The 21,734-nt window shown below is 48.3% G+C and overlaps 2 protein-coding genes across 4 annotated transcripts in view; one reads left to right on the top strand and one right to left on the bottom strand.

Moving 5' to 3' along the window:
• Window positions 1–21,219, top strand: part of kifap3a (kinesin-associated protein 3a) — a 45,039-nt gene extending 23,820 nt beyond the window's left edge. Inside the window, exon 21 of one of the 3 annotated variants that reach the window (XM_027289925.1) lies at window positions 21,198–21,219. In XM_027289925.1, the coding sequence (XP_027145726.1) occupies window positions 21,198–21,204 (7 nt within the window). In that variant the 3' untranslated portion in view covers window positions 21,205–21,219. Of the gene's footprint in view, window positions 1–8,276; window positions 8,332–14,234; window positions 14,296–21,197 lie in introns of those variants that run through there. The other 2 variants (XM_027289923.1, XM_027289924.1) reach the window with 2 other exon arrangements.
• Window positions 1,717–21,566, bottom strand: niban1a (niban apoptosis regulator 1a). Its single transcript, XM_027289922.1, has 14 exons — window positions 21,387–21,566; window positions 11,250–11,380; window positions 11,052–11,180; window positions 10,856–10,970; window positions 9,647–9,811; window positions 9,110–9,225; window positions 7,234–7,338; window positions 6,986–7,148; window positions 5,706–5,893; window positions 5,454–5,600; window positions 5,112–5,222; window positions 4,700–4,807; window positions 4,512–4,623; window positions 1,717–4,422 (listed from the first exon to the last, which is right to left on the bottom strand). Exons 1-14 carry the CDS (start codon window positions 21,439–21,441, stop codon window positions 2,861–2,863), a joined length of 3,207 nt encoding a protein of 1,068 aa, XP_027145723.1. The 5' UTR covers window positions 21,442–21,566; the 3' UTR covers window positions 1,717–2,860.
• Between the last annotated feature and the right edge of the window lie 168 nt (window positions 21,567–21,734).

The following is a 21,734-nucleotide window of genomic DNA, read 5'->3' as shown; positions in this document are numbered from 1 at the left end:
CTGCACGCACAACATTTACATCACAGCTTCATCTCGACTTCGACAGAAACCTTTGACCTCACGGACACGCCGCCTCCATCGCTTCGTTTCTCTGCGCAGATCGAGGCAGCGGCTCCCGTCTGAGGTGAAATGACGTTTTTGTCAATGAAGTCTGGAAAGCAACAAAACTGCTTTGACTGACCCGAGCGTCCCGTCATCAGGGCTCAGTCCTCAGTGACACAGGTTTGATTCCAGCCTGCTCCTCTGTGCAATGACTTTATCTAACACAAACTGTCCCTGTGAGAGAGCACGGCCGATCCATGCAGAGGTTAATGTTCACGGTATGACTCTAAATATCGACGCCAGCCTTAGATTTTAAATAAGTTTTAATGTTCTGTGGAACAACGCTTTAGATTTTTCTGTCAGCTGATCTGATTCTGTTTCCTGTTTGACGAGACGAATGTTATCGTAACGTTCACGATGATTCTTCGGCGTGAGGCTGAATGAACGAAACTGTTTTTATTAATGCTGTGCAGACTCAGACCAGCACGTGTCCGTCACGTGTCTGTCACGTGTCTGTCACGTGTCCGCCACGTGTCTGTCACGTGTCCGCCACGTGTCCACCACGTGTCCGTCACATGTCCGTCACGTGTCCACCACGTGTCCTCCCATTGCTTCTGAAGACGTTCGTCTTTCTCAGTCGTTTCCTAAATCAGCTGCTCGCTGAAGTTGTTTTGAAGCTCAGTGGCACCAAAGAAGAAGATGATGGTGGTCAGGTGTTAGTCGATACTTCGACTATCGGGTCCGCACGTGGCTTCAGAGGAACTATCACCAGGCCGAACACGACGTCCGTGAATCCTGATCCGACTCGTTTCATTGGGCTTAGAGAAGTGGACGCAGTTTGTGTCAGCCCTTTAATCATCATCTCACGTTAGGAGACACTTCTGCATTATGCAACATGCAGCTGCGTTGATGTCGATGCTTTAGTCTGTATTTCTTTCATTACATGAAGAACGTTGGCTGAAAGTAACGATTTCATTTAGGCGATTACAGAGAAAATCCTGCAGAGTTCAGTTCATCAATAACCTGGAGAATATTTCAGCTCGGCTCAAGTTTCTGTTTTATTTCCAGTAATAAATGAACAATTAATAAAAATTTAAATGGTTCAAAAGGAATTTCAACCAGCTGGACTCGAATAACCGTCTCGATTGTTGTCTCTGTTTTAATAAAGATAAGCAGATCACACACACACACACACACACACACACACACACACACACACACACACACTGGAAGCTCTGCAGAAGACGTCATTTATCTTCATTTGTGTGAATGTAATTTAAGTTGAAATGTGAACAGACTTTTATTGTCTTATCTTGAAAAATGGGATTTTAAATGTGAACAAATTATTTTTGATGTTTCCGTCCTCGCCGTGCCTGAAGCGCCGCTCGCCGCTGAAACCCGAGCTGCTTCTGTCTGTGGTGCAATCTATCAAATGAATGGGAGGAACATTATCGTAGTCAGACTGTTCCGTGTTTAATCGCTCTCACATGTTGGATCAGTCGCAGGTTGTCTCCGTGCAGTGCGTCTGTGATTGGTTAAAAGATGTGCATCATAAATAAATAATCAAAGCTTCGTGCGGTTTGTGTTTTATTAGCACATAAAACCATTTATTGTTTGTGTTGTTTTCCCGACACTGAAGCCAGAGCGTTCACACAGAGACGGCTCGAGGCCACGTTTGTTTAAAGACTCTGGTTTTATTATTAATATTTGCACACAATGTTTCCATTCACCAACATTCATCTGGTGACAGTCTGCGGTCACGGCTCCTCCCTGTAAACTGTCCTGACGTCTCTATAAAGAAGCTCTACAGGTAAAAAGGCACAGAGGCGGAGCTGATGCTGCTCAGACTCCGATGGACCGGTCTCTATGGCAACCGCATCCACGCGACGAGGCTGGCGTCCGTCGTCATGTGATTTAAGGCAACATGGAGGTACTATAAAGGCACTCTGAGCCGCTTCTTCAGTCCGTTTTAGTTACAATCCTTTTTAGTTACAATCCTTTTTAGTTACAATCCTTCAGTAGATCCGAAAAGAAATAAACTGTTGAAACTATAAAGAGGATTTTTAATTTGGCTTCATGCACGAGGTCGAATATGTTCAAACATCTGCTCCAGCTTCATCTGGGACTCGAGGGAGGATGATGTGGATCGTAGCCTAGCTTAGCACAAAGACTGTAAGCAGAGGGAAACTGCTAGCCTGGCTCAGTCTAAGTTTGAAAGTGCACGAGGGAAACGCCTCTAAAGTTCGAAAATGAATTTGTCTGTGTTTGGTTTTATGAGCTGGAAATATCAAAACTACTGTTGGAAGGTGAATAAGTACTAAGTAATCTGATTTGAAGTCAAACATCTGATTAGTTGATCAGATCTGATGCAGTGGATCAGGTCACACTGTTAAAATGAAGCATCAGTAATATTCCAGTAACACACTCTGTATGCAGCCAGGCTAGCTGTTTCCCCCAGCTTCCAGTCTTTATGCTAAGCTACGCTAACGATGATCCATCTTCACGTCCACGTCGTCCACACAGCGACGACGCGTCACGTGTTAAAATAGTTGTAATTGAATTTTCTAAAAACTTGAATGTAATGTTGAAACAAAAAGAAATCCGTCACAGTCACCGTTAATATGTCGATTTGTGATACGAGCCGTTTAAATAATTTACCACAGTTTTCATGCATATGTGTTTTAAAAAGCTCACGGAAGCTTTCGGGAAAGTTTCTGGGGAGCGCGTCCGTGTTTGTGAGGCGGTTTGTTCCGGACTGAAGCTGCCGATGATGGTTTGGTTCTCTTCAGGTAACGCGGCTGCGATCGCTCACGAAGCTTCACTCCTCTTTAGGAATACCGCTCGGGTAACGCTGCACCAGCTCCTCCACCTCGATCACTTCCACCACCAGGTCCCGGATCTCCTTGATGGAGTCCAGGGGAGGCTCTTCAGGGCTGGACGGGGTTTCCTCTTTGGCGGGCTCAGAGGACTGAGCGGTTCTAGCTTCAGCTGCCTCCACCGACGGCTCCGTGCTCGCTGCTGCCTCGACGTCCCCGCAAACCTCGACGTCCCCGCTAACCTCGACGTCCCCGATAACCTCGACGTCCCCGCTAACCTCGACGTCCCCGCAAACCTTGACGTCCCCGCTCACAGCTTCTGTCTGGGCCTGAGGGGACGGCGGCTTGTCGCTCGTGGTTCTGTCCTCAGCCGGTTCGTCGGAGCTCTCGGGTGATTTACTGAGGTTGGCCTCGTCCTCCAATACGTCAGAGGTCGTCGAGACTTCATCCTCGCTGCTCTGTGTCGCCTTGACTTCATCCACGGACTCCAAATCTGACGGAGCCGACTCACTTCCTACGGACACATCCAGAGAGTTTGGGTCTGAGACGGTTACTGGTTCTGTTTCCTCTTGCTTCAGGTCCAGGCCGTCGTCTGCAGGTGTGAGTTCAAGTGTTTGTCCACCAGAGGGAGCCTCGAGCTCGACCTCAGAGTTTCCACAGTCGCTCTGTTCTTCACTGCCGGCTGCAGTTTGGCACTGAGCGCCTTCAGCTGACGTGATAACTGCTTCATTTGCAGACCCGGGACTTTGAGCAGGAACTTCTGGCTCCCTTGTAGATCCACAACTTGGTGCAGGAGCTTCTGGCTCATTTGCAGGATCAGAACTTGGTGCAGGAGCTTCTGGTTCATTTGCAGGATCAGGACTTGGTGCAGGAGCTTCTGGTTCATTTGCAGGATCAGGACTTGGTGCAGGAGCTTTGGTCTGTGCTGCTGCCGCCTCCACGTCTGTTTTTCTACTTTCTCCAGCGGGGGGGATTTCTGGCAGAGTGGTCTCTGCTTCTTTCTGGGCGTCAGCGCTCTGGGTCTGAGGCTCGGCCGACGTCTCGACTGTTTCTGTGATGACAGAGACCTCGTCTTGGATCACGGTCTCTGGAGCTGCCTCTACGTTCACTTCCTGCACCTCACTCCGGTCAGCTGGATCTGCCACAGTCGGGCTTTCAAGTGCAACAGGGGCGACTGCTTCTTCCTTCACAGTCTGGACGGGATCTTCAGCTTCGGGGGGCGGTAACGCCGCCGCCTCCTGACTGACGGCGACACTCTGAGCAGCCTCTTTTTGTTCCACCTTCCCCAGAGGCGTCTCAATGACCGTCGATGAGGCTTGGCTCTGCAGCTCGCCGTTCACCTTCTCCTCCTGCTGCTGCTCCTTCTCGGGGGTGGACGGCAGACCGTTGACCGCAAGAGGAGACGGGGGAGAGGAGGTTTTAGAGGGGGAGGCGAGCGTCATGGCGGGGCTGCTCGGAGTGGAGACGGGCGGCGAGGACAGGCTGGAGCGGCTGGACTGACTGAGCAGGTCTCTGCTGTCGGTGAACAGGTTGTACTTCTTCAGGCTCGCCGCCTCCTTCACCACTGCCAGACGAGGAGGAAACAGGAAGTTAGAGGTGATCTGTGTGTGTGTGTGTGTGTGTGTGTTTCATCACCTGTGCGCTCCGTCATACCTTTGGTGACCTCCTTGTCCAGAGTTTGCAGCAGGATGCTCTCATACACGTTCTGAACATGGATGAAGTTGGAGTGGTCGGCGTAGACTGACTGTTCCAGATCCTGAAGCTCCTGTAGAGACACACACACACACCAGGTCAGTGTGTGTGTGTGTGTGTGTGTGTGTGTGTGTGTGTGTGAGACTCACAGTCTTGCAGGTCGGGGCCAGGTTCTTCTTGATGAAGGGCAGGGTGATGGAGACGAGCGCCTCCCTGGAGATCCTCTTCCTCACCGTGCTGCTGTCGTAATCATATTGCTGCAGAAGAAGAAAGAGCTGCTTTCAGTTTCTGAGAACACGTCCACGATCATGTGACATTTAAAAACAACGTTCAGGAAGTTTCATTAAAACTGAATTCTGACAGTTACTCAAAAGTTTTAGATTTAAAACATGACAAACTTTCTTATAAATGTAAAATAAGTCTCACAAGTTTGAATAAAAATCTTCAGAATAACGAGGCAGCATCTCTACATGATTAATAATTATGAAATAACTAAAAATAATCAAAATGTGATGTCAGAGTGAATCTCTTCTTCATCATCATCATCATCGTCTCTCTGACCTTCAGCACTCGGTGTTTGGCCTTTTCGATGGCCGAGCTCGCGTTGTCTGGATTGTCCTTCACGGCTTTGTAGAGCAGCTGCTCAAACGTGTACGCTGCGTTCATCATCAGCTGAAACACACACACACACACACACACACACACACACACACACACACACTGAGGTCAGACTGATGGAAATGTTTCATTCAGCTGGAAGTGTCATCAGCAGATCACGTCTGATTCATCGTGTGCTCACACTCTGTGTTTCAGCTCAGACGCTGAGTCGTGAATGAGTCAGAGGATTCCTCTGCCGTGTGTGTGTGTGTGTGTGTGTGTGTGTGTGTGTGTGTGTGTCCGTACCTGCTGCAGGTCGATCTGAGCACTGTGGATCACCCCCGTGATGTTGGAGAATCCGAACCTGTCCTGCAGGTGCTGCAGTTTCTCCTGCAGGGAGCCGATCTTCTGATAGCAGCTCAGCAGGCTCGGCCTCAACATGTCGGCAAGAGCCTGAGACAGAGAGGAGGGGGGTTCAGAGAACAGCCTGGAGATAAAACACACACACACACACACACACACTTGAACTAAACCTGGTAACATTTCCTGTAGACGAACCTTCTTCAGCTGCTCGTTGTCGTCCTGCAGCAGGACGTCCTGACAGATCCGGTCCATCATGGTCTCACTGAGCTGCCGTCCCTCCTCGAAACCGGAGCTGACCGGTTCCATCAGCTCCTCCAGAACCGAGCCCAGGTACGGCTGGACGGACTCGGAGCACAGCTTCTCTGCCGGCTCCGACACTTTGGCTGGAGACAGAAATGAAACGTTTGTCAGACAAAAGGACTGAGGAGGTCTCTGTGTGATCCTGAAGCTCAGGTAACAGGTGAGACGCCTCAGACCAGACCTCAGACCAGCACACAGGTTTTTCAGAACTTTACAGAAACAGCGTTATGTAAAGTTCTCTATAGGAAGAGAGATTCTGCTGACACGATCACAAACGCTTCCTGTTCATCTTCATGACCTTTGTCTGCAGAAACTGATCAGAGATCAGCAACTCTGAGCTTTAATGACTCCACCGAATCAAACAATCACTGACTGATGGAGCAAGCGCTCCCTCTGCCTGGACGTGACCCGTCTGTGTTTACTCTGATAACACACAGCGCCGCGACATGGACTCTGGTCTTACCGGTCTAACTCCTGAAGTGGAGGACAACTCTTCCTTTAATGTCCTCAAAACCACGAACACGACAACACTCTACACTGTCCCTCTGTGAAGTTTCAATACGATCTGCAGCAGCCCCCTCGCCTCGCCCTCTCCTTCCTAACATAACGGAGAAACTACGGCCGCTGTTCTGTTTGTGACGACGTCCCGTTCATGTCACGGTCTCGTCGAGTTTGAAACATCTGCAGTTAGTTTAAAGAAGAGATGATGAAGGTTTGGAATAATTAACTAACGAGGACTTTTTTGGACTTTGGGAACAAAGATCTGAAAACGTCTCCGACGTGCAAACATGTTCAAATCTCACGACACGCCGACCTGCAGCAGAGAGTGTCTGATTCTGAGGTAACAACGATTAAACACTGATGGAAATATGAAGATGTGTAAATCACAGTGATTAAGACATCAGCTGATGCTGTCGTTCTTTTGATTGACAGCTGATGAGGTATTGATTTTATTCCTTTTATGGAGATCTGTGATGTGAAGCAGCTCCTCCATGATTTATGAAGCACAAGAAGAACTGAACTGAACTGAACAATGCGACACAGATTTCTGCATATTTCTGTCTCGGCTGTGTTTTATGTGTCTGGACTGTGATGTGACTCGGAGCCAGCCTCACGGATCACAGAGGAATGCAGCTCGGCCTGTCCACGTGCCAACACAACAACAGGAACGTTACCTCGGACTTTCTCCTCCAGCTGCCGCCTGGACTCCAGGATCTGGTCCATGTCGGAGTGGATGAGGACTTCCTGCTGCCGCACCGACGTCCGACATTCCTCCTTCAGCGCCGAGAGTCCCTCCAACAGGTGCTCCTGGACCAGGATGTACGCCGCCTCCACTGTCTGGACGCAGGCAGAGAGAGACGGTTAAAGACAGAGACGTCTACAAAGACAGAGATCACCATCAGCAGACGACGGAGACACTCACAGCAAACCACACTCTCTTCTTCTCCGTCTTCTTGGCTTTGAGTCGAGGCAGCATGTCTTTCTCCAGAGACGGCAGCAGCTGCTCCATCACCACGTTGGCCATCACCTACAAACAGACGGAAAGCACCGAGTTATTCAGAGAGATATGTCTGACTTGAAACCACAGAGATGTCTCCAAACCAAACATCCAGGTTTTAGACAGTCTGTGGGGACGTCTCAGAGACTACGTCCAGGTTTTAGACAGTCTGTGGGGACGTCTCAGAGACTACGTCCAGGTTTTAGACAGTCTGTGGGGACTTCACAGAGACTACGTCCAGGTTTTAGACAGTCTGCGGGGACGTCTCAGAGACTACGTCCAGGTTTTAGACAGTCTGCGGGGACGTCACGGAGACTACGTCCAGGTTTTAGACAGTCTGCGGGGACGTCACAGAGAGTACGTCCAGGTTTTAGACAGTCTGGCTCTGCCTCGGCTTGTACATCGAAGAAGTTTTAGGTTTGTTTCTTTTGAAAAATGAATTTATTTTTAACAGTAAAATCAGCTGTTCTCCTCTGAACACAGTGTGATCAATAAAGACACTTTATGAGGCTGATTTTAAACTTCCTGTGAGATCATAAAGAAGTTTAAAGAAATAAAAAAATGATTACTAAACACAAACATCAGTGTGTACACACACACACACAAACACACACACAAACACACACTCATTATCCAAATAACGAGTTGACTGATTTATGATTTTGGTTGTTTCTACTGCCAACATTTCACTGTGTGTGTGTGTGTGTGTGTGTGTGTGGGTGTGTGTGTGTGCGTCAGCTGAGAGGTATGTGCAAGGAAAAAAAAGCAAATTAGCGGTGAGTGAGTGAGTGTGAGCAGTGTCAGTACGCTGGTATGTATTTTTACTACACGTGTATGCCAAAGGCAGAAAAAACAGGAAATGTGACTTATTGCTAAAACAAATGGACTTTAAGTGTGTGTGTGTGTGTGTGTGTGTGTGTGTGTGTGTGTGTGTGTGTGTGTGTGTGTGTGTGTGTGTGTGTGTGCAGTTTCCTGCAGCACGTCAAACTTCCTTTCACCTCCAACTGATTTTAACAAACACAATGGAGCGTCGACACGTCGTCTGTGGGAGGATTCCTGCTCGACTTTAAAGGCAAAAGAGGAAATCAGCAGGAAGTCCAACAGAGAGACAGAGACGAAGAGGAAGAGGAAGAGGAAGAGGAGGACTCTGAGTCCACATGTCCAGTTTGTGCTGCTGGAAGAGACGATGCAAATGAGTCTTTGCTGCATTGTTCCATCATGCAAATACACTGCAGGCTGTAAACAGACAGAGAGACAGACAGACAGAGCAGCTTCTCTGTACTTAGAAATGAAACCCCGATGTTAAAGACGTCACGGAGACTACGTCCAGGTTTTAGACAGTCTGCGGGGACGTCACAGAGACTACGTCCAGGTTTTAGACAGTCTGCCAACACATAAACCACAAAGTACTTTGTGTATTTTACAGTCTCCGTCTCTTTGACCTGATGAGATAAATCTCACTGGGTTAATTAGACGTTGCGGTTGTTGATGAGAATAGATTATTGTGCATTGCCTCTTTAAAGTCATCATGAAACTAATCAGTGCTGATAACGTATGCAAACAAACAGACTGATAAACACAGAGCATGCTGTGTGCATGCAGCAGGAGAACCAGAGCGTGACCTGTTCAAGTCCAGCACGGACCAGACCAGTATGGAGTCCACTTCCTGGACTCGTGTCCTCGAGCAGGTACCGAACCCTCTAACTGCTCTGCCGTCACTGCACAGTGAGGCTCATCTCTGTAAATATGAAACTGCTTTTTATTTCCCTCGTTACAGACGAGCAGTTTAAACGTGGCGTACCCTGATGTCGCTTCCTATCAGCATGTCCCAGGCCTGGTATTTGCCTTTGTCCTGTCTGTAGAGCTGGATGGCTTTGAGGAAGGCCTGCACCTCGCACGTCTTCTTCTTCAGGAAGTCTGCAGGAAGAGGGAGAGAGGAAACAGATGAGCCGCCATCATCATCGTCTTGTTATTATCTACATTCAAAGTCAGCGACGCGCTCGGCTGCACGGAGCAAACGTTTCCTCTCTGCTCCTCGGAGCTGGTGTGGTGAGTCTGTTGCCATGGCAACTGTTGACAGTGGTTCAAGTGATGCTGCACGGACCAAAATCAGAGTCAGAAGCCTGAATTACAGAAGACAGCAGCTTCAGAGCGCCACAACATCACGACTGCAACCGGATCCATCTGTGTCCCTGCAGGTCGTACTGTTACACGTCAGGGCCACAGAACAAAGAACTCTGATCCGGTACTGAAGTTTAAGTACCAACACGTTAGTCATCACATCATCTGCGTTCTTTCTGTTAGGTCATTGTTGGACACTGCAGACGGGTCGTCTCACCTTGGTTCTGGTGTCGGATGCAGTCGGACAGGATGGAGAGGAAGGCGGCTTGTTTGGCCTGTTGTCTGAAGCAGAAGTACGAGTCTCTCCTGTACGGCAGACGAAGGTAGACGGGGAACTGTCCGGGCATCCCCGACAGAGGAGGAGCGAAGTCCTCCTTCACATCTGAAACACACAAACATGGCGACGGTCAGCTGATGGCGAGACGTTCAGACGTTAATGTTTCACAGAGGCTGACGGGGAGCAGAGCCGTGTCGTGCCAGAACCAGAGCTGACAGTATCTCTTTAAATGTACGGGCTGATTATTTGTTCCTGTACCTGTGAGGCTCACACAGGTGAATCGTCTCTGACGCCTTCAGTGTGATCTCAGAGTAAATACTCTGAACACGCTCAGACCTGCCTGTGGTTACAGAGAAGCGCCTCTGCAGCTGGACACTGATGATACGTTTGATTAAAGGGAAATTCATGTTATCAAAGCGCTGATGCCTGCAGGCTTCTGAATCCTTCATGTACATTTCAATCTGAGACCTGTGTCCTGAGTCCTGCTCTGTGTGTCTGTGTCAGGAACTAAGTCTCAGTTAGTTCCTCGAGTCCTCGTTGCTCCTCAGACTCCACCTGAAGCTCGTCTTCTCTTAGATGAAGACTCACAACATGGACGACGGTGCGAACAGAAACATCCAATCACAGAGAGCCGCTTTGTTTATACAACTGTAATCAATACACAACCAATAACTAACATTCAGACAACCGCATCATACTTAACAGTTACCTAGTTTTTCTGTAGCGTTGACAGAACGCTGTCACATGACCACAGTTTCTCTACAGACTTCACAGACACAGGGGCTCAGGTACAGACACAGGTACAGACACAGGGGCTCAAGTACAGACACAGGTACAGACACAGGTACAGACACAGGGGCTCAGGTACAGACACAGGTACAGACACAGGTACAGACACAGGGGCTCAGGTACAGACACAGGGGCTCAGGTACAGACACAGGTGCTCAGGTGTGCAGCCAGCATCTCTTCATGTTTGTGTGCAAACAGTCAGATTACAGCTCGTCCTCTGCAGACACGTCTGTTTCCTAAACACCTGTCTGAGGCTGAAATCATGCTGATGATTGTAGGTGATCAAATGTCTGTCTCTATGTTTGTCCCCTCTGTCCTCCAGTGTGTCCAGCACTGACTCTGAATCTGTCTCTTACTCACTGGTGTCATCGGGGAAACATTTGTCCACCATCGCCATGTACGCCTCCTCCGTGGTCAGCACAGCGCCCCCTGTGGGCAGCAGCTTCTGTCGTGGAGGAACTCCTTTAACGAAAGTCTGAAACAGAAGAACAGAGGTGAAGCTCTTCGTCTGGACGTCGGCGTGGACGCGGTCGTCGTCACCAACGTGTCGGCTCACCTCCAGACTGTCGTGACACTCCAGGCAGTAATTGGCTCTCACCACCACGTACCTCTCCCGCCACTTCCTGGTGTCGTCAAAGTAAAGGACGCCTTCTTCGTACAGAACCTCGCCGGCCTCGAGAGCCTCCTGCTCAACACAGACAACATGTTTTTATCCTGAATGTGCTGATGGATCACTGATGTTACTGTGACGTACCCTTTGCTGGAGCAGCTGTGTGATCTTCTCTTTGTGCTGCTCCAGATCATCTTCCACCTGAGAGAAGCGAGCCACCGAGAACTGCTTCCTGTAGTACGGACTGAAGTCCTTCAGCTCGGCCTCGGCCTGGCCTGCAGGAGAGAGAACAGAGAGGAACAGTTTGACAGATTCACTGTGAAATCAGACGAGGAAGAACACTTTAAACAGAGCCATTATGTTCGAGGACAGAAAACTCAGCTGGCCTTGAATTCCTGCTCAGATTTCATCTGAACAATAAGAGAGCGGCGTGTTGTTACAGGCAGAGCCTGAAATATGAACCAGCAAGGCCAGTCTGCAGCACAAAGGCCGCTCAGGTTGGTACGCTTTGTACGTGGACGATGTTAAAGGAAGATTCACACGAGACCAGGAGGGAAAATGAAAATTTAAAGAGTGATTTGGGGAAAATAAAACACATAAATGTTCAGACGTCAGGAAAGCAGATGAAGTCCAACTGGACAGAAACCAAACGCGTCAATGAAATCCAGAACACGACGCCGTCCAGTCGTAACAGTTTGTCTTAATGAGAAACATTAATGAGAACAAACATCCAGTTTGTGTCCCGAGGGCGTTCAAATTAAGCTCAGCTGTTTTTAAACTTTCCATCATTTTGTCATGGTTCGATATTTTTCACTGAAAACACGTGAAAGCCTCGGATCGATCTAAAATCCTGTCTCCAGCTGCTCCTCCGTGTTTTCTGTACGGAGGACCAAGTCTGCCAAAATGCAACAGAAATAAATGAAACGCACCACAACTAATATTTAAAACTAAATGTAGACATGAATTCAGCTAGAAAATGTGATTAAATCAATTAAATTAATTAATCATTAATACAAAGATAAGAAAATTCATGTCATGTTATAATTTAATTGATGCCTGCATTTTTTTTATTTTTGGTGCCTTTGGTGGCAAATTAAATTATTTATTCTGTCATTTATTTATTTGGCAGTTGCGGCCCTCCATAGATACCATGGACCTGCATTTTTTAAATAATAATCTGATATTTTATAAGTTGATAAATTGCAGCCCTAACTTTTTGTTTCCCCTGCCGTCTTCGTGCTGAGCATGAGGTTCACATCTGAATGTTTCCCGACATGTTGAACACTCATTTGCATAAAAAGAACCACGCTGACCTCAAATCAAACCACATGAGCTGAATTTGTCACAACTGTTGAAACTTCTTTGGACGTCCACAAACAGTTTTCTAAAATCAAAACCTGAGCTCATCTTTTCTTATTTTCCGTCTCTTCCTCGGAGCCAAAGTCTGGATAACAAACACCAGATGAAATCAGGCTGGACCTGAGCTGCTCTGTGCACCGGGCTGTAATCGGGTCACTCCAGATGCTGTTGGTGTCTCTCTGGATCTCTCCAGATTTACAATCAGACTCTGCAGCTCTGTCCAAGTCTCCGAGGCGTCTCTCTCGCTGCAGAGCATCAAGCAGATCTCTTTCGCTCGCAGCTCCCTCCTCGTCCCTCCTGCGGTTTGTCAGCCTACGACTGCTGGCAGCAGATTCACATGATTTCTGAGAGAAAAGAGAAACCTCTCCGGTTTCACTCCTTTCCTCTGAACCGGGCCAGATTCCCCGACGCCGAGGGATTCAGTTCCTTAGGAAAAACAAAACAAAGCTCAACACAGACAGACTAAAGCTCCGTCAGAGTTTTCTCTCTGCAAACCACATCAGCAGGACAAAAAGGTCCATTCAACAAGCGCTCACGCAGACTTAAATGCTCAATATCCACAAAGTATTAGAGGTAATTCCCAGTGACACGGCCTCCACTTAATGGATAAACATGACGCTGCTGTTCAGCCTCTCACTCTGTACAGTCGTGTTAATGTCGGGCGGATGGCTCCGTCATGATCTCAGCAGGATGTTTCACAGCGAGGATGATGATGATGATGATGATGATGATGGCTGCACATCGCTATGGAAACAGACCCCACGGAGCTCCATCACGCTGAAGACGAGTTCAGAAAACCAGGTCAAGAAATGGAAATACAGTGTTACATATTCAGACATTTGTTCTGTAGCTGCTGTTAGCTCAGTTTGTTAGCCGGGCTGCCCGGACTGTGAGCCCGGGAAGAAGAAGAAGAAGTTTACAGGCCCGGGGCGTGGAGCCGGTGTCGTGCCAGAACCGGAGCTGGGCGAGCAGCCGACCAGTCTCAGCAGCTTCTATGGACGTAATGGCAGAGGAGAAGAGTGGGCAGACTCATCGGCCTTCTGTTTATTTAGCCTAAATCTGTGATAATGACTAATAATTCATGAATGAGCTGATGTAAATGACACTTCAGTCACAGCTTTAATCTTAATTTACACATTTTGAATCCATTAGAATCTGCTTGAAGCTGACGAGGTGTGGACGTGTAGTCACAGCTCTGGTGGAACTGTGGCAGAGGTTTGTTTCTTCATCAGCAGCTGCAGGCTGAAGCTGTTGATTGGACGTCTCCGGGGACCTCCTTTGTTTTTTCCTCCGTCCTGAACAATGCAGCCTGTAAAAAGGTTTAACTCCGAGGACGAGGCCGTCCCTCCGACCAATCAGCTCATCAGGGTGGATATCCTGCTCCCAGGCGACGGCGGTTTCCATCTCCTGACCACCAACATGACATTTCATTCACGCTGCTTTTCACCTGCTGGTGGTGGACGGTCTCACCAAACTGATCTGATTAATGATGAACATGATGGGACTGTGGGAGACATGATGGGGGCATAAAAAGCTGAAAATGTCGTCCAGGTTTCTGACCTCACGTGTATTTTTGACGCATGTCAGCGTCTCCGCAGACGAGGCTGTTCTGGGTTCAGAGGAGTCAAAGTGAAGTCACCATGCAACCGGTAAAAAAAAAGAAAAGACATGATTGTTTCTGAACGGCCCGGTCCAGTGAGACTTTTGATCCAAACACACTAAAACGTTTTCCAGTTCGTGACCTGACTTCCTCTAATCTTTACATTTCAGGTCTGTTACTGTCTCTGCTGGAGAAAAACACAGAAGATTCATGTAAACCACTGAGGAAGAGGTTTCCAATAAGACGACAGCGAACAAAGACTGTGCTCATGAAGCTGTCAGTGCTGTGATGTAAGCTGCAGCCTTCAGCATCCCCTCAGCTGGAGGTTAACCTTTTTCCAATAAAGTCGAAGCTGGGAGTCACTCAGGGACGCTCGTAAAGCTGCAGGTTTCATCTGTTCCTGCTCTGCAGAGCGAGCGCGCTCACGGTTTTTCTGTCAGCTGACAGACAGACGCTTTCTGTTAGAATCCACTCGTTTCATGAAACCTGAGACGCTGCAGCACAAATTCAACTTCTTCCTGCAGTTTGTTTGGGTTCACGCTGCTCCGAGATGATTTGAACGGCCGTGACGTCGGCGTTCATCTGATCGTCCAGCTGCTGTTTATGCAAAATATCAGAAATGTTCAGACACACCTTCAGACTTCAGAAAGATTCACAGAAAGTGAAGTGGAAATCGATGCAAAGGCACAAATAGTTACAAAGAGCTCCGTGATACGACTTCATATTTATACAGAAAAGGAGGAAAGTAAAAGAGGAAGTTCGACTGATGGAAATCTGTTACTTGATTCCAGCTGGAGCCCGACCGAGACAAACTCATTCAGAAAACAAACGTCTGAATTACAAGTCGAGTTATTGTTGAGCATTGAACTTGGCAGACGCCATTTTGTCTACGTAGCTGAAGAAGCGCGACCTTCGGCATTGAGGAAATGGCGGCAGAGGAAGCTGCTGGAGCTGCAGAGGTGGAGGTGAACACCTCAGTACACAAATATAAGCTCCACATATGATTTCTATGTATATGCAGGCAGATACATGTTCTGCACGGTGGCACAGCAGCTGTATTCACAGTGAGACTCCCCTGCTGGAATCAGAGCAGGAAGAACACACTGATGCTTCAGCCTTCAGCGTGTTGCTCAAGGACACTTCATCATGCAGACTGGAGGAAGCCGGGGATCGAACCACCGATCATCTGACTGATGGACTCCTGATCCAACAGTGACAAACATTACAGGTAACTTAGTGATATTAAAGAAGCTGCTGCAGACCGAGTCATCCAAACTACGTCATGGTGAAAGGAATTATTCCACATCTGAAGTTTTCCTTCAATAAGTGAAACATTCGGTCCGGCCCTCACACTAATCATTTTCAGACAGTCCCTCAGATAATTAATATTTCACAAACAAACTCGTCAACATAATAACTGATAATTAATGCTCTGTGGTGTTTCCCAGTGACAGCGCTCGTTAATCAGTTCGTGTTGACGAGCCGTCTGCCTGCTTCATTCAACTCAGAGTTGTTTACATGTTAATATCTGCATGCATGTCGATATTAACATGCAGACTAACGAGGTCACCGAGGAGCTGCACGGTAACTAGAAACGCTGCGTTTAATGTCACATCTGGATGTTTTAAAATTGTCTGAGAACACGAAGAACGCGTCTGGAACCTGCAGCTGAAGCAACGTTTGGTTATTAAGAAAAGTTTTCACAGTTCAGGAGTGACAGAGGATTGTTAGCGACTTCGACCACGATCATATCTGACTGTGGTGCCCAGGACAAAGCCACAGCGGTCCTACAGCGCTAACAGTCGACAGACATATCTGAGCCTAACTCACCTGTCTGCAGGTGAAAACAGGTGAAACCACACGGCCACGCCCTCTGTGCCAGTTACAGGAAGTTGAAACAAATAAACAAGTCGCTGAGATAAAATCGACTTTATTCATATGTTCATTATAGTTTACACGAAATCCTGCGTGTTCGAGAACCAGCGTGTAAACATGCGTCATCATCATCATGACCACTGTATCAGTCTGCTGGGGGAACACGCCACTCGGCCTCCACTGGTCTGAGGTCAGAGGAAGTCCAGAGGTGACAAAGTGTCCTCAGGTTTGGTTTGTGTGGATTGTTTCAAACATCGCAGGACAAAATGTGACTGAGTGAACATCACACCCGTTTGAACCTGAACAAAACCGTGAAGAGCCACACCTGTAACCAAATCCCAGTAACCACTGTTACCGTGGCGACACGTCTGAGGGAAACCCACAGTGATAATCCTGTGGTGTGTTTAAAGGATTTCACTTCTCAGCCACACTTGTAGAAATTAAATAAACAAAAGCTGATAATCGTACGTCTGTTAGCAAGAAGCCGCCGGACAAGAGTAAATGTGGGACTGACTTTTAGTCACAACAGACTCTGATTTCTATGAGATGTCGCTTTAAGGCAAACCTGAAATCACGCCCACGTGGATCATACCTGTGTCAGTATGCGAACTATGAGTGAGAGTTAAAAAGTGATGCAGCAGCTCGAGCCTCCGTTTCACTGGAGAAACCTGATTTTCCACCTTCAGTGTCCGACACGTCCTGACACATTTCCATCGGTGAACTCGAGAGTGAAGAACAAAGACAGTCTTTATTGATGACAGATAGAAAACACTCAGAGTCCTCAGTCCTCCACCAAGGCTGCGATCATGGATATACTGTATGCACCAGATTTTTGTTATTCAGGCAGATTGTGAGTTAAGTTTTAGGACTAAAAGCAAACCCTCAGGTGAAAGGTGTCCCACAGGGTCCGATCACGGAGCCTCTTATGAAATAAAACGTCTACCCTGTTGCCCGAAAGAGACACAGGAAATGACGTTATTTTGAATAAGTGCAGTTATTGTTCAGGCCGCCGTTTAACTGACACAAACTGATCTGACTGACTGATCTGGACGTCTCATCACAGCAACTACAGATTCAGAAACAGGTGTTAAAACAGTGTGTTGTGTTGTTTCTGCTGCTCAGAGAAGAGGCTCTTTGTGTCGCCAGGAGGAAATACCCGAGACGCCGAACAAGTCACTGCAAGGCAGAAAAATGTAAGACAATGAGTGTGTGTGTGTGTGTGTGTGTGTGTGTGTGTGTGTGTGTGGTGGAGGCGGCTGTGTGTCGGTGACTGAAATATGAGTGTGTGTGTGCGTTTGTGTGTTTTGGCGTCTTCCTTTGAGAAGAGTTCAGTGATGACCTGGACAGCCCGCGCAGACTTTTGGCCTCAGTTTGTAGAACGCACACTCAACGAAAAGATAAAATTAGATTAGAAAACGAAAAGGTTAGTCAGTCAATCAATTAACTGATTGACAGAAGAGGCATCGACAATCATTAATTAACATGGAGGGGGCGGGGTTTATGATCTATACTGCAGCTAGGGGGTCAATGAGATGTTCTGGCGAGCTGTCATGTCAGCTGTTTTATGATGCACATCTTATCCAGATCATTAGAAGAAGAAGAGTCTTCTAGCAGATGGTGAGAGACTTTTTCCACTAATGGAAATGGAAATGGAAGCTTCCCTCTGAGCTTTGTGTACAGTACATAAGAGACTCGTCAGTGCTGACAGAGAGCGGCACTTGGAAAGGTTTCGTCCATGAACATCCCTCACAGAGCTGACAGGTTTTACTGCCCCGATGTGATTTCCCTGCCGCTCGCTGAAGATGCTCGCACACACCGACGATCCAAAGAAAAGAGGAGCTGCTTCAGATGGGCGTCACCGCCTCCAACCATGACACACTCGTCTGTCAGTCGCTGACTTTGACGAGCTGTAGAGCCGGTCTGACGCTCGCACGCCCGCATACCTGGACCGTGTTACGTAACAACACCAAGGTGTGAAGTTCTGCCTGTTCGTCGTGTTTATGCTCACAATAATCCACATACAGGCGTGAACCTGAGCTGAACATGGCCACATGTGAGTGGACACCACTCCCTGAGCCAAACCTGCAGTGCATGGTGGCTTCATTCTTCACCTGTCCGCAGACTTTTGGCCATGCAATGCAGTACAAGTCCTCCTGACATGACATCACAGGTGAGTCTCAACAGGAAGTGAGAGGCTGCTCAGTTTCAGTCTCTGTGATGTCGCCTGGTTTGGACACACTGCACACACACACACACACACACTGCGCACACACACACACACACACACACGCGCTCTGTGTGTACTGCTGTCCTTCCTTTTCATAGAAACAGTGTGTGTGTGTTTTAGCAGCAGATTTGTGCAGTGTGTGTTCATTGTGCTCGTAAACAACAGGTGTGTGTGTGTGCAGTGTGTGTGTGTGTGTGTGTGTGTGTGTGTGTGTTTCCTCTCTTTGTGGATTCAGAAACTTTCACAGACTCGCAGCTCGCTCTGAATATCTGAGCGGTTGTGTAATGGCAGCTGGAAACAGAGTGACACAGCATGAAGAATGGCAGCCTGACAGCGAAAACAAAGAGTCTGCACAGCTGTTCCTGAAACCTGAGCCTCATTTTAATTACACACACACACACATGAACTCTGAGATGATGTCACGCTGCACGGAGTGAGGTCCTTACATTAAAACTGCACGACTGTTTTCATGCTTAAAGTTTCACTTCCAGCACAGTCATCAGACTTTAGACAGTCTGCGGGGACGTCACGGAGACTACGTCCAGGTTTTAGACAGTCTGCGGGGACGTCACGGAGACTACGTCCAGGTTTTAGACAGTCTGCGGGGACGTCACAGAGACTACGTCCAGGTTTTAGACCGTCTGCTAAATGCCATGAATGAAAGACACTTCTGGGTGTTTTGGTTCTGACCAGCACCGGTGTACGGCCGGTCTTTTGGTACCGGTCCCTGAACATGAGTCACGGCGTGGTCATGATGAGGCGAGCAGCGCTCCACAGGACGGCGTTCAGACCGTGGAGCTGCAGATGTCGCTCCCCGTCGAGCTTCTCTGTTTTTCCTCTCTGGTGAAATATGTGGACGACAAACAGGACGAGTCACGGCGCTGCCAGATGTTGAAGCAAACATCAGGACTGTAAATCAGCTCTGAGACAAACGACATCTACACGAGGATCCACAACTAACTCTGCTGTTCCATCTCCTCCAACACACGTGTTAGCAATTAGAGAAATATGGCCTCCACAGCCGCACCGTCACCATCATCATCATCATCATCACCATCATCATCATCATCATCATCATCATCGTTTAAAGGAGGAGCTGAACATGAACTCTGCGTCAAACAGAAGTCTGACGGTGTTTCAACATCACATGCCCGAAGAGAGGGAGGCTCGTTAAATCAGCTACAGACCAACTTTATAAAAGTTAGTGTAAAAAAATAACAACTGACCAGATTTTCAAAATAAAAGTTAACCTGATGGCGACTGTCACTAATCAACCCATTGGCCAGAATAAAACGTTGTAGCGTTGCGTTTCCGCAAACCCTGAATCTTTAAGTTACGTTTCACAGAAATTTATCAGCTGAATAATTAGAACTAAAATAAAAGTCACATACAATCAGATTTTCAAAATAAAAGTCACATCTCACTCTGCTAAAAAAATAAAAACACACGAATGACAGCATGAGGGAGCGGCCTCCACCAAAAACTGGACTGATCAGCAGGCTCACATCATCCAACCCAACCCAGTGAACTGTTATTATTATTCAACAGACACACCCGCCCTCCACACACACACACACACACACACACACACACACACACCCACACACACACACACACACACATACTTTTCAGGCTGACACAGGAATGTTTTCACCATGAGGAATGGATGCTCTGTGTCACCGCTCCGACTTCGCCCTCCACTTTGACGGCAGCCAGGAAAAACTGACGAGGCCGACTTGAAGCTCAGACGTGTCCCTGAGTGTGAGGCCCTGAGAGAGCAGCCCGGTGACGGGGCCCGGTGACGGAGCCCGGTGACGGAGCCCGTCAAACCAGAGCTCCTCCACCTTCAACATGCAGCGCCGTGTTATACACGGAGAACACACACAAACACAACACAACACACACTCGGCATGTTTCTACTTTTCCATTCCAGCTTTGAACATATGATACTCTGTCCTGTCGCCACGGCAACAGCAGAGGCAACGCAACCAACAACTAACAACCAGCAACCAGCGTCAGCAGACTTCATTTTTTCCCAGCCCAGATTCTTCTGTTTGACATCATTGTCTTCTCTTTGTCTCTGTCCTCTTTTGTCGCCTTTTCCTCGGCGTTCTGACTCTTCACCTTTATTCTGTCCGTTTACAAAACGGCGACCTCTGACCCCGCAACTGTCGGTCACGTGACCCAAGAAGCAGAACCAGCTCATATTCTGGACCTCAACAACAAAACTACACACACATACACTTCAGTGTGAGTGCTGACGGACTCAACTCTCTGTGATTTACAGAGTGTCCTGATGGACAGTGAAGTAAACTGTAGCTGCTGTCAGCTCCGTTTGTTAGCTGGGCGGAGCTGGTGTTGTGCCAGAACCGGAGCCGGGTAGTTAGTATCACATTAGCTGCTGATCATTTTGGTAAGCACTAGCAATAACCTTCATCAGCTGCATGTGTCCGACGTGCTGCCAGAATCTGTGACAGTTCAGGTAACACGCTGAGAGTCACGGCAGCTGGCAGAGGAGAAGAGTGAAGAGGACGCTGACACAGAGTTGTCGACTCGCTAGTTTGTGATCATAAGTAATGAACAAATACTCGAGTACAGCTGAACATGTTTACCACACTCTGATTTACACACAGGTAATGTGGACACCTGCAGGCCCCGCCCCTCCATGAACACCTGTTGTCACAAGACAAACAGCAGAAGCCTCTCATGTCCTCTTCACAGGGACACACCCAGCAGGGAACAAAAGAGAGGGGGGGGGACAGGTCTCACTTTCCTCCCCCTCTCCTCCTCACCTCCTCCTCCCCTCTGGGAGGACAGGAGAGGCAGGAGCGACCTGAACCGATCCGCCCCGCAGAGAACTGATCTGAGGACGGCGTCCTGAGTCCACCATCAGGCGGGCTGAAGTCTGGGAACAGCTCTGTGGAAATGCGCACAGAGAACCAGGCGGACAGGTTTCACACACACACACACACACACACACACACCTGGAACAAATCCAGGTGAACCAATCAGCTGCTGTCTGTCTCCACAGAAAGTGACGTGAAGACCGGAGCAGAGTTGAGGAAACACCGAGAATCGAGCGTAAAGAGGCGCTGCGCTCCTGGATCATCACCCGGAGAGACACGGACGAAGTTTCCTGTAAACCAACACTCTGTGTGTGTGTGTGTGTGTGTGTGTGTGTGTGTGTGTGTGTCCCCGCGTCGTTTCCTTGTTTCCTTACCTTTGATGTAGTTGGATTTGGTCTCATCCAGCAGACTGGACGCGGAGATCCCCATGGTGCTGCCGGGAGAGGATCCACAGGTAGGCTTCAGTCCTCAGGTACTGACACGGTCACATCGGTCTGCTGCGGCGGGGAGGGAGAGAGGAGGGCGTGTCCTCCTCTCTCCCTCCTCCTGCTCCCTCCCCCTCCTCCTCCTCCTCCCTCCCGCCTGCTCCCTCCCCCTCCTCCTCCCTCCTCCTCCCTCCTCCTCTGTCATTCAGTGACGCTCTTGATGATCCTCCGTGATGTCTGTAATTATGACTGTCAACAATTCAAATATTCATAACCTGACGTCACATTAATACTTCA

This window comes from Larimichthys crocea, chromosome XVII (assembly GCF_000972845.2).
Source record: "Larimichthys crocea isolate SSNF chromosome XVII, L_crocea_2.0, whole genome shotgun sequence".
In the NCBI taxonomy this organism is placed as follows: domain Eukaryota; kingdom Metazoa; phylum Chordata; class Actinopteri; family Sciaenidae; genus Larimichthys; species Larimichthys crocea.
Note: the sequence above shows the minus strand (reverse complement) of the source record. Positions and strands in the feature narration are given on the sequence as shown.

Coding starts and splice junctions, on each gene's coding strand:
- niban1a (XM_027289922.1), bottom strand. CDS start 21,441: ATGGGGATCTCCGCGTCCAGTCTGCTGGATGAGACCAAATCCAACTAC. Junction 9,812..10,855: donor ATGTTTCCCCGATGACACCA/GTGAGTAAGAGA, acceptor TGTGTGTTTCAG/ATGTGAAGGAGGACTTCGCT. Junction 4,808..5,111: donor CCAAACACCGAGTGCTGAAG/GTCAGAGAGACG, acceptor CTTCTTCTGCAG/CAATATGATTACGACAGCAG.